The 13,188-nt window shown below is 40.8% G+C and overlaps 1 protein-coding gene across 3 annotated transcripts in view; it reads left to right on the forward strand.

Annotated features, from left to right (window-relative positions):
• Positions 1-13,188, forward strand: part of NTM (neurotrimin) — a 390,145-nt gene that overhangs the window by 210,084 nt on the left and 166,873 nt on the right. For all 3 annotated transcript variants that reach the window (XM_025039581.1, XM_006905790.3, XM_025039582.1), the window contains exon 2: positions 2,302-2,534. In XM_025039581.1, coding sequence (XP_024895349.1) covers positions 2,302-2,534 — 233 coding nt within the window. The remainder of the gene's footprint in view (positions 1-2,301; positions 2,535-13,188) is intronic.

Below are 13,188 nucleotides of genomic sequence, written 5' to 3' on the forward strand. Positions count from 1 at the left end.
TTGGAGTACACTCCTACCAGTCCAAACTTCCTGTGCATCTGGCTACCTAGACATGTGATTAAAATGCAGATTTCAGTTTATTACATTTGCAGTGGGGCCTGAGATTCATGTTTCTAACAAGCTTCCCATTGATGCTGATTTTCTGACTACACTTTCATATAGAGAGGCTATCACATTTGCTCAGTGCTTCTCAAACCCTTACATGCATATGATTCACCTCTAGATTTATGCTATTTAAGGCTTGGTCTAGGGGCCATCAGCAGGCTTATCACCTGGGGGATTACTAAATATGCAGATTCTTAGGTACCTCCCCTGACCTACCAAATCAGAATGTGCATTTCAGTAAAATCCAAGGAGATTTATAAGCATGGTAAAGTCAGATCCATTCAGGATGTGTGTTTATTCACCCGAGGTCCTGCAACCAGAAGGACCCTGCACTTGATTAAATGCTCTGCTGTCACCATCTTGAAATTGTTAATAATTCTCAACCAAAGGGTTCTGCATTTTCATTTTGCACCAAGCCCTGCAAATTATATATCTGGTCCTGGATACACTACTCTACACAAGGATTTTTAAAACTTTGGTGTGTATGTATATGACTTAACTGGGATATTATGAGAAATTTCATATTTCTGAGTTCCCAAAGATTCTGAATCAGTAGGACAAGAGAATCTGTCACAGACTGCTCATATGTTTCTGATGCAAGTGGTTCGTGTGCACTTTCAGAAATACTCCCTGATTGTTTCCTAGTTAGGTCTTCCATCATTGTCATCTGTGCTGCCCAGAAAACACAATAAGCAGCACGGAACTTGCTGGACACCAGAGCCAAGGCATTTCTGGTTGAGCAGTTTTCTCTACAGGAGATCTCAGCAAGGCTTCCCACCTGCACCTGAGTGGCCCTGCTATAACTGTATGACATTTACACAAGTACAGGCAGAAAAGATGCACAGTACAAGGTATCTCGAGAGTGACTGCCTGGAGAAGCTGGTGTGCTCAGCAGCAGTTCTTAGGCTTTTTGCGGTCACAGACCATTTTGAAAATTCAGTGTAAGAAATTGTCCCTCTCAATGAAAAACTTACCTTTGCACATCCCAAGAAGCACACAGGACCAGGAATTAGACAACCCGACTGAGAGGTCCGACTTCACTTCCTAGCTCTCTAACCTGGGGCAAGTCACCAGACCATTCCTAATCCTGGAGTCCTGATCTTTAAAGTAGAGAATGGGTAAGATCATCTATGTCACAGATTTGTTGCAAGAATCAAATGAGACAGTGTGGATGTAAAAGTCCTTTTAATACTGCAAAAGAATATATAAAATTGAGGCATCATTATACATACTGTGCTACATTGCCATTTCCAGTGTTATAGTTAGGATCAGGACGGTGTGTTTGTGAATTTAGCCTAAGGCCATAGAACATACTTGGTGTAGCAATAGAGGGAAATGAATGCAGACAGAGGGATGTAATGAGGACTTAGCAAGAGTAGCTGGGAAATCTGAAAGTGTAGGAAAAGAGAAGGGAGCTTCCATAATTTGGGGACTCCAGATGCAAAAATAAAAGAAAGAACATCTATTTTTACATGTGCAAACAGTTTTGAGATTTTGAAAAATGCCTTTAGTTTAGCAATAATTGAACATTTCTGTCCTTTGATATAATGAAGATAAGTAGCAATGGTGGTGGTCCATATTTAGTTTTTACTTCAGAAGCATCTGTAAGAATCTGCTATTTTGAGATGAGAAAAATAATGTTTAGTAGTTAAAATCTGGGTTTCTGATCTAGCACATATTATCTGCGTGACTTGGAAAATATTTAATTTCTCTGTTTTTCAATTCTTTTTACCAGTGGAACCTTCCTCACAGGGTTCTTGTAAGTACTGAATGACTTGAAATACCTAAAACACCTAGAAAATAATGTGAGGGATTATCTTCATCAGCATCATGGAAATCCTTAAGCCAAGGGAATGCTCATCATGTTCAAAGAGCCAAGCTATTCTGAGTGTGGAAGATGACTCCAGATTATAACTATGAGTGGTTAAGACTAATGCAGTAGTCTTGAGCTCATGTGGTTCAGAAGCGCTGAGATAGCCCATGTTCTAAGGCTATAAGCCCATTAAGACCAATGCTACCAAATTCCAGAAAATGCCACCAATGACAAATCAGACAAGATAGATGTACATGTGTATACTGGGGGCAGGGAATGAAGACAAGGCATAAAAAGTCATCTTAGCCTTGCCATGAACCCCACTCTGATGGGTCCCATTTTCTCTCCAGTCCCCTGACTTATCCATCTGGTCTTCCTTCCAGGTGCACGATTGACAACCGAGTCACCCGGGTGGCCTGGCTAAACCGCAGCACCATCCTCTACGCTGGGAATGACAAGTGGTGCCTGGACCCACGTGTGGTCCTCCTGAGCAACACCCAAACCCAGTACAGTATTGAAATCCAAAATGTGGACGTATATGATGAGGGCCCGTACACCTGCTCTGTACAGACGGACAACCACCCCAAGACCTCGAGGGTCCACCTCATTGTGCAAGGTAGGTAGGTGGGGTTAGTCTAGGAGGTCTGAGTGGGTGACTGGGAGAGCCTGTATTAAACACTTTTTCTGTGATCCTCAACAGAGATGAGTTCTGTTTGTTCCATCCAGTGAAGACAACTTTCTAATTGTCATTTTTTCAATAGATGCTGAATTTTCAAATAATTTTCCCATTGAATAGGACTAGGATTTTATTTTATTTTTTTTTTACTTTTGTTTGAATAATATATTTTCTCAGAAAATATCTTCTGATTATTACTTTCCTTGGCTTTTTCTCCTCTAAGTTTTAGGATCCATCCAATTCTAAGCTCACTCTATTTTAAGACCAGCATTTCAGCTCTTCTGGTACTCTACGTCTGCCATACCCTCACATAGCCTTCGGAGAAAGCACAGCCAAACACAGATGCTCTGGGCACCCAGCTGGAATGATCCTTCACAAACCTCCATCGTTTCCAGCTTGCTTCATCTTCTCTCGCCTCCCAGTCCTGGGTTTCTGATACCACATCTTCTCTCTATTAACTATGTCTGATTCTCTATGTTTTGCTTGAACCCCAGCTCTCCTCTTTTAATTCTGCACCCATCATCCCCAGCTTTCAAGAACTGTATATTTGTTTTGTTTTTGCATCTCTTTTGGTTCTCTTCTCTCCATGATTCTCAAGCCCTGAGAATGCTGCTCACCTGTTCCCCACGAAGCAGAACTGGTCCTGGGGCATTCAGACAACACTTAACCACGGTGGGCAGATTCTTAACTAGGGAGTAAGAATTCAGAATCCAATTGTGCCGCTTTTTGGCCATGAGACCTTGATCAGGTTACCAACTGAACCTCAGGGTTTTCATCTGTAAAATGGAGTCAATGTTGTGAGGAGCTGTGGTGAGGTCACACTTTACATGTGCTAATGTGTTTGACACTGAGAAGAAGACCTGACACACAGAGGTTCGATTTATGTGTCAGCTCTTTTTTTTTTTAAAGTCATTGTTATTTTTAAACATTTTAAGACATCCTTTACAGTGGACCAGATACTTTGCTTTATTATCTTAGATGCTTAAGCCCCTGAGCCACTGAGCCCAGATCCTCTGTTGCTGTGTCTTTCCTAGTCTAATTCCCAGTTCCCTTCGTCCAGCTAAATGCAGGTCCAGGGGCTCCTTCATCTGCCTCTCTTTGTCATTGTGCACAGAGAAATGGTAGCATCCTTGGATGCTTGGTTAGAGAAACAAAAGCTAGGACAGTTGCTCAGGAAGGAAGAACACAAAAGAGATGGAAGAATTAAGGGAAAGCTAACTATGAGAAGGTAGGAGAAGGTACAGCTTGGATCATGGATATGTCCTATGATGAGCAAGAAGGGGTGGCCAATGATGAAAAGAGGACACAACGAGAGTGAGAACAGTGTGGACATTGGCTCTGGTGAGAGATTATGCCAGTGGAACATCTGAGCCTCTTGCCTTATGGCAAAGCTTGATCCTACCAAGTTGTTTTTATCTTTATTTTTTTCTTACTCGTCCAAAAGAAAATTATGATGGCTTTTATTTTATTGGTTCTGTAAATGAATATTTCAAACTGCTGGGTGCTAACAGCATTTTTTAAAGGAAATAGAGTTGCCAAAGAGGTATCAGAATGTATTACAAATAACAGAGTAGGGATTATTTTGGAAGATTTTTGTTTTATTGTAAGTTTTTAATATAAAATACATTTCTTTCTTTTTTTTTTTTTTAATTGTGGATAATCAGCCAAAAAGGGCTGGGAATCACTATTCTGAAGAATTTCCCTGAATAATGCAGTGGCATCATTTACAATCTATACCAGGCAGTGTGTTTGAAGCCTTCCCCCAGCACCCATCATGCCCCCTACACACACACTAGATGAGAGCAGGGTATCCCACAATGATGAGGAAACACTATGAACTGTGCACTATTACAGACATTTGTTTTAGGAAGCAAGACCTGAATGGAACAGGAAAATCTAAGGAATAGTGAAAAATTCTGAAGCCTCCTTGAAAACAAGCACCATGTTTTTGTCTTTTTTTTTTTTTTCATAAGCCTATACGCTCTTGTCCTAAGCACCTGGGTGAGTGCCTTATACAAAGTGTGCATTTAATAAATGCTTATTGAAACAAATGGCTGGGATTATAGCTCCAAAGTCCTATATAGGGTCAAAGAGTGAAGGTTGCATACATGTGGGGGTGGAGAGATGGGAGGAGGCGAGGAGATAGAGTATACATCAGTCTTCGCTCATGTCCAAGCTAATGGAAAATGTCTAATCCCCAGCTAGGTGTTTCCATTTGTGACTTGGCTAGGTGCCCTTATAGCATGACACACCACCTCAAGTATTGGAATCTCATCTTAGGCTAATTTTCGAATGCTGATGGGTATATTGATCTGGAGACAAGCTGGGTTAAAAAAGGCACTGGTCTTGTACACAGACTCAGCCCAAGCTAATCCGCTGTCAATATGCCTGGCCTGAGCATTATTGACACTTTAATGAATAGAAGACCACAGTTTTCCAGAGCCAACCTGTCCTCCCTTTTAAAAGCAATCAGACAAACTAAGTAGAGCCAGATTCCCCTGTTTCTGTATTGGAAAGAGGATATATCACCATCTAGGATTTAAAAAAAAAGAAAAAGAAAAAGAAATTATTTATCATGGAATCATTTATTGTACTGAACATCAATCTTAATTCCCCCACCAAAAGCTGACTGTCTGGATTTTGTTGAAGTTACTATTCAACCTTGAGCAGAATGCTGCAGAAATGAAAGTTAGGCATATTAAGTTTTCAAAGTGGTATTGTCATCATTAAACACACACACACACACACACACACACACACACACACACACACATACAATAGCAGCAGCAAAAAAAAACTAAACTGGTATTCTACCCACGAGAATATGTATTTATGTATATGTAGTCAACTTTATATATAAATAAACTCACACAGAAAGAAGGTAATGCGTTTTCATAGTATTATGTGATCTGCTGAAGGTCTGGGGTTGTCTTTCTCATTACTTTGAAATAATGCCTTCTGCCCTACTAGTTCTTTGTACTGGATCTTCTATATGGCTATGATTCAATATGTGTGGTTCTTGCTGACAGCCAGGATGCCGTCTTTGCATCTGCCTAAGAATCAGACCCTCTGTGTATGCACTCATTCATGCCTTCATTCACACAGTCAATGATCACCAAGAAACAACTCTGGTTACTGGTATCCTAGCCAAGCACTTAGCCTTGGAAGATGAATAAAAACTGCCTTGGAAGAGTAAGTTCCCACTCATGTATCATGTTTGCCCAAATCGTCCCCAGGAATTTAACTTCCAGGAATATAACTGCTGTTAGCTGAATCCTTCCTGGGCACCAGCCTGCTCCAAACACTCCTGGACACACCTGTAGTGTAGGTCCTCTTTCCCCCTTGGCTTACGAAATGACATTTTAATAGAATTCAGAAATGACCTATACAGAAGTCAGGCTGGTCTCTTTACACAGCAGACAACTTTCCCAGGCTGCTAAGTCCTGATCTGTCCATTAGCTCAAACACAAGAGTAAAGGGCTATGTGCCTTTCTTTGGTTCATGTGTTCTAGAGCTTTGGCTGTGAGCATGATCTGCAGTCATTTCAATAGTGGAGAGTTCTAGATTTGTGCTTTCTTCTCTAGACCAGCGGTCTCCAACCTTTTTGGCACCAGGGACAGGTGCTCCTATGAGAATTTAATGCCTGATGAACTGAAGTGGAGCTGAGGCAGTGATGCTAGCACTGGGGAGCAGCTGCAAATACAGATTAAACTTCACTCATTGGCTCACTGTTCACCTCCTGCTGTGTGATCCAGTTCCTAACAGGCCATGGACTAGGTATCGGGGACCCCTGCTCTAGACTATTTTAAAAACTGCTGATAATACTTCATAACAGCTCTGGTTACTGGTTACCTTGTAGTAAATGAAAAATGAAAATGCTTCTTATTTTTTATCAGTGGGTCATTACTTTATATCTCACTACCTGTTGCCATTGGAATGTATCCTCCCTTTGTTTTTTTGTTTGTTTTTATTGTATGTATATATGTATGTATGTATGTATGTATGTATTTAGGAAGATAGCTCTAAGGCTACTTAAGCTCTTAATCTCTCCTAAATCTTTCCCATGCTTGTGGGGGGCAGGTGGTTTTCAAAGGTCCAGGTAGGACTGGTCAGTGTCTGGTGCAGAGACTGGCTGGAGTCAGGCTAGCCAGGACTGTAGTGGAGAGGCCCTGCAGTGGGCAGCATAGGGAGATGGAGGAGCCACTATTAAGTATAGCCATGGGAAACACCAGGCAGAATAAGAGTGAGTTTCAAACCTCAGATAACTCAGCCTGCATGGTCAGGCATGTAAGAAGAGCCTGTAGGAAGATGCTGCTGCTTCTGATTTGTACTGAATAGAGTCAGCATGGAGGGAGGAGCAGGTGTGTGGCTTCAGACAGAGCCCAGGATCTCATGTGGAATAAGTATCCTGGTCAAGTCAAGAACAGGGACAGCCTTGATGAGGAGAGTGGCCCTGGAACCAATGTAGAAGGGAGGTGGAGGATAAGGCAACAGGGCTGGAGGTGACAGAAAAACTGAGCTCAGTAGCTACTCATTACAATGTTTATTTAAAATTAAATTTAAATTAGCTAAAACCTAATAAAACTTAAAATTTACTTCTTCGGTCACATTAGCCTCATTTCAACTACTTCAGTAGCCACAGGTAACCAGTGGCTACTGCATTGGACAGTACAGATGTGGAATAGTCTCATCATTGTAGAAAGTTCTACTGGGCAATGCTATAAGTGATTACTATCATGGGCCAGGGATTAAAGCAAGAGTGAGTTTTATGGACCTGAAGGGCCAGGTGTGGTATAGAAAGGAGACTGGAATTTTGTAGAAAAGATGGAAAAGAAAAGATAATAAAAGATGGAGATCTTTTAAAGACAAAAGAGAATTATTGAAAAAGATAAAGCACTGGAGTTCCTCTGTTAGCTAGAACAGAGAAGAAGGTCTGGAGTCTGAAGATGTAGCGAAAAGAGAATAGACAGAATTCGGGGACGGGTTGAGTGTGAGGGAGGGGAGAGGAGTCTATCAGGAGACAGGAGGCTAAAATTACTGCTGTGGAGCCTTGGGGGAGGTTGATACTAAGGAATCTAAAGTGTTGGGTGGTAAAAGCATTCTGTGGTAGCACAGAAGAAGGGGTTCATACTTAGATTCTCGTTTTAAGATGCCTTGAATACTCCATTCAAAATGAGTTTGTGAAAAGTAAGAAATGCCACCCATGGATTTGCATGCCCACTTAGGCAGCCGGAATATAATTTTTTAGACCAGAGAGAGGGAGATCCATCTAAGATTTATTAAAGTTTGGGTCTGTTGATTTCCTTTGACCTCAGGGTGTTCTGCTTTATGAGTATAATTAATAAGAGGCTGCTTCTGGAAGTCAAGCTGTGTATTTTAACCCTTTTTTCCTCTTGATCTTACTGCCAAACCAAGCTTCTTGGAATAGCTATAATGGTCACACCCCATCTCCTTTTTCCCTTAGAAGAGACCACATCTTGGAAAGCACAGAGTGAATAAAATGCTCCATGGGACTGAACCCTTTGCCAAATTAAGGGCTTCTCAAAAGCCCTAACTATCTCTAAAAGCCCTCCTGTGGTGGTACAATAGAACTGCCCCAGTGGTCTACACAGCATTGGGAAGGTCCTTTTTATCCAAGGGAAGGTTTGGGAGGAGTACCTGTGGGCTTTATACTCACTTAGAGTTATATTTGCATAATAGACAAGGTGTAATACAGTATTTTAAAAATGGTAATATTAGTGTAATAATAACAATAGTAATAATGATGATGTTGATAATGATGATAATAATAATAATAATGATAATAATAATAAAAGCTTTTGTCTTCTTTATCAGTTTTTCAGGCCCTATCTAGGTCTCTCTTTTGTCATTGGAACATCTAATCACCCCCTCCCTTTTGTTTGGTGTAAATGAGTTTTCCTGTTTCTTCCTAGGCAGAATTAATCTGAAAATCCCTGCTATTGTTTGATAGTTAATTACCTGCATTTTGGAGCCAACCAGCTCTGAAACTCTCCTGAAAGAGGGTGGGGGCATGCTAGTGTCTATGGAATGGGGCGGGAATGAGGGAAAGAAGCCAGAACATTGCCCTGCATTTCCTGTGTTAGTGGAATTCCAGAGAGAAAGAGACTATGCCAGGGTGATATCCAGCACAAGCAGGTGACTTGCAAATAATAGAGTTTTGGAGTCACCAGCCTTCGATTTACCTTTTACTGTCTTCCTGTTCTGAACTGTCTCCTCTTACCTACCCGATATGTATAATCATGTTGCTTTCCAATCCTGAATAATTAATTGACCTTGTCAAGCCAAACTCATTAGTATGATTAAGAGAACAGGAACAATAACTTTTAATTTCCAGACACCTACATTCCATAGGCTCCCCACAACCCTAAACCTGAATAAAAGGAAATTTGAAACACAACAAATCAAAGGGAATAATATGCCCTAATCCTCACATTGAAGGCAAAGATTTCTGTCTCTCCAACCACATCACCCAGAACAAAACGTGCCCTCCTTGTATTGCAAGACTCCTGTGGAGCTGAGATCTTTGCACCAACTAATTTCTATTCACGCTATGTCTTTGCTGAGTCCATGGTGGAGGAAAACATAGCATCCAGTTCTGAATTAACAGAAGTCACCTTAGACTCAAGTAATCTGAGCAAATTGCTATAAGTCACATTGATTTAATAATGGCATTTTCTGTGCTTTCTGGGATGGCTGGGGAGGGTTCTTATGTTTTCTAAGCAGTTTAGAAAACTTGGCTTCTGCTTCCTGGTGCTGCCTGGTCAGAAGAGCAAACAATAAAACATAAAACAGTAAATAGTAAAAAAAAATAGGGTTTCTCTTTCTAGGCCATCCATATTACTCATGGATCTAAGGAAACGGAAAGCTCAGGTGACCCTATTGCTTCACAGCAAACACAGGATTCAGGCAACATTCCTCCAGGTAAGCTGTTAAAGCTCCCAAGGGACAGTCTTGAAGCAACCACAGAATTCTTATCCCTTAGATGGTTTTCTCCAGGGAGTCTGAACTGCCTCAGATTCCAATACCACAGGATTGAGAAAAGTGGCTCTGTCTCCTGGATCATATATCTCTGCGGCCTCCAATTGAGACATGGTGTCATTTTACTTTGGGGAAAGAACAAATATTTCTAGATGTACTCCTGTAGACTCTCATACTTGTATCAGAAGCCCTCTATGATTTCTTTAAGCTGAACTTGAAGCAAATATTCTTAACTAAAGAATGCAAGAAGTCTATTTATGGTCTCGTGACCCACTGGTACAGCTCTGGCTAATTCTAGAATATGTCTAAAACAACCATCACTACTACATTCCTTAAAGTTTCGTGCGCGGCACCTATAGGATATGTATAAAGTGATTTCAAAGGCAGCATTATTGATCTGAATACCACAACTCTTGCAGAGGATTCTTTGGTCCTAGAATGCCTTAGAAGTGTCTAACAATCCCTTCTTGCTAAAATTGAAATAACTAGTATTTTAGGGCATTGTGAGAAGTTGGTGACTAAGTCTCTTAGTTTACCAGTTGTCATACTGAGGACTGTCCACTGACATATTTCAATTCCAGTTACCAGTATTTCGAATCCAGGTATTAGGGACACAAAGATTCAGATAGAATTACTCCCTGTCTAGCTGAAGAGACATCTATATTTAACAAATAACTCTCCAATATGGTAACAGAATGTCTAGCTGAAGAGACTATATTTGTTAAATATTTGTTATATTTAACAAATAACTCTCCAATATGGTAACAGAGATTAGGGTGCTTACACATATAAATGCTATACATACACCCAAAGGGACTAACTAAATTTATCTGCAAGGTTAGGCAAATACAAGGTTGAATTTTACCAGGGTCTTTGATCGTGAGTAGGACTTTTCAAGGAATGTGGAAAGGAGAAGGCATCCTGGGCAGGAGCAATGGCATGTGCAAAGCTTGAAAGTCTGAAAACCTATGACCCGTTGAAAGAAGAGTGCATACTATAAGTGGTGACATGGCATAGAAATCACTAGACACAGAGCCAGAAAGATAGGCTGCATTTAAGGTGTGGATGGCCTGTGTGCCACAGGAAGGAACACAATGTGAAGCAGTAGGCCTTGGGTTGTGTATGTTTTCAACATAGGCTTGGTTTTCCTTGATATTCTATAGAACCACCACTTCTTTTCCTCAAGGAAAGTTGCATTGGATTATTTTGGCAAAGAACGAATATCCAGAAAGCTATCAGTGGGATAGAAAAATGACAGGAACCATTGACAGGAAGGGAGAGGTATTAGAAGGGAAGAATATATTTAAACTTAACTGGCTGTGTGTCTCTTGCATGGTAAAGATACAAAAGGGAAAGATTGCCAAAGACTCTTCCACCACCAGGTCATTTTTGAATGCACTAAATGAATATTTTATTATTACTGCCACAATATATTTTTTTCCACAGTGTGATTAAGGTGCATTTCTTTGTACATTAACAAATAGAGTATATGGCACTGTGGCTTTTGGCTGTGTCATCATTGTGATGATTGTACCAGAGAAGGTGAGTATGTTACTAAGGATGAAACAGTTGTAGGAAGGGGTCTACAACCCTCAGAAACCATGGGGCTGGCCCATAGCCAGCAGCCACCTCTCACTATACCTGAGAACCATAAGTAGATGAGGAGACTGATTCAGATGTCTCCGGGCTGATTTATTTAGGCTGAAGGTGTCACCACTTGGAGTACATCTTAAGACTTATATTCCTGTTGAACATCGTCTGTGGTAAATTAGTGTCTAACATTGGTACAGCATCTAATTGGCTTCTGCTGGAGTTGAGCTCAGTTGTGAAATGCTGCTAGTGTTGGTGGAGTAAAATGTTTTTCTTTTGAGAGATCTTCAGTTCATGTTATTTGAGAAAGGATTTATTGATGTAAAATTAGGACAGTTTAATTTGGTGTCATGTTTTCTTTATGTCTCAATTATATATTCATGTCTTTGTGGTAAACTCAGCTGGTGGGGAGATGAAGAATTCAAAATAGAAGATTTTCACTTGGCAAATAGTGGTTTTTGCTGTGATTAATTGGGAATCTGCGCAGTGAACCTACTGTTGACTCCCTTGGGAATTGAATAGCTTTGTATAAAGAAGTGAATTTCAGCCTTTAGGAGTCCTGGATTCCAGTCTGATCTTGACAATAAGTACCTGGACAAATGACCTACTTCTTTAATCGGTTTTAGATTAAACACACTTTATAGAACCAGTTTTAATATATTACATAATCTAATTTGGAAAAAGTTACCAAATACATGCAGGGAAGCCAGGCACCACTGTATCCTTCATTTTTGTAATCATTAGCAATAAAGGTTTTTAGGCTCTTCTGTTTATCTTATGTTGACTCCATTAAACAGATCCAATCCTTTGTACTAAGAATGCGTACATGTTTTGTAGCTTCTATAGGTCTCTACTCCCAAGAATTTGCCTAAATTGTGTCCCCTTTTGCCCAACCTGATTCCGTCCTTTGAACTTTCATGGTCTTGGTTTTCCACCCTGCTGACCTGATGGTGTTTCTCTGCCCTCTTGCCATCATCCCCTTTGCTCTCACAATTTCATTTGGACATGTTTTATGGTAGTTTTATAGTACTACGAGCCTGGATTTCAGAGAGGGGCACTTGTGCTAATGCTACTCCTCACTCTAAGTACCCAGGCTGGCCAAGCCCTTTCTTCCTACCCAGAGAAAGGGAGAACAGAAATTTTGACGCCCCCTCCCCCCTTTCACTCATGCATAGACTACCATGTGTCAAGTACTGAAATACAAGTCCAGATAGATAAAAAGATGAACGAGACAGGTCCCTATGATGAGGATATATAATGGGGGTTGGGGCAGTGGTTAACTTGTAAAAAAGGAAGGTGCTGTGACAGAGCCATACATGGGAATCCTAGCACTGTGAGAGAGGAGCTTCCCCAGGCTTGATGGCAGGGCTTGGGTGTTTGTGAAGGCCAATGGATGGTCTAACATTATAGTTCCCAGCTATTAAAATCACAATAAAATAGCTAATCTGCTCATACCCACTCTACTCTCCATCACCCACCCTTTCTCCACTTACAGAGTGATCTTTTCAAATCTGAATTTGATGATACCTCCAGGACTTATCCTGAACCTTAGGGAGCCGATTCCTTGTCAAGGCCTAGGAGGAGTTTTCTTTCCACTCTGGGTTCATGCTCTTGCCTCACCATTCCTCTTTTATTTTATTTTACCTGTCTTGTTTTTTCTGGTTGAGGGCCACTCTACATTCACTCCCCGCTTGGCTTGTATTCTCCTCCTCTTTTCATACAGTTAAGCATTTTAAGTGGACTATGTTTCCTTAGGGATGCTTTCTCAAATCTGTCTTTCTTAGATTAACCACTTACCCCAACCTCCCCCAGGATTTAGAGCCATGCAGTTTGCTTTTCTTGCCACCATTATAATTGGGCATTTGTTGGTGTGATTAGCTGATTATGGCTGTGAGCCTCCTGAAGGCACAAAGCCTATCTGTTTTTACATTCCATCCTCAGTATCTGGAACTTAATGGTGGCTCACTTGGGTAAGAGTGGACCTGCAAAACTTCTTCTCCTTTAA

This window comes from Pteropus alecto, unplaced genomic scaffold, assembly GCF_000325575.1.
Source record: "Pteropus alecto unplaced genomic scaffold, ASM32557v1 scaffold210, whole genome shotgun sequence".
NCBI classification, from domain to species: domain Eukaryota; kingdom Metazoa; phylum Chordata; class Mammalia; order Chiroptera; family Pteropodidae; genus Pteropus; species Pteropus alecto.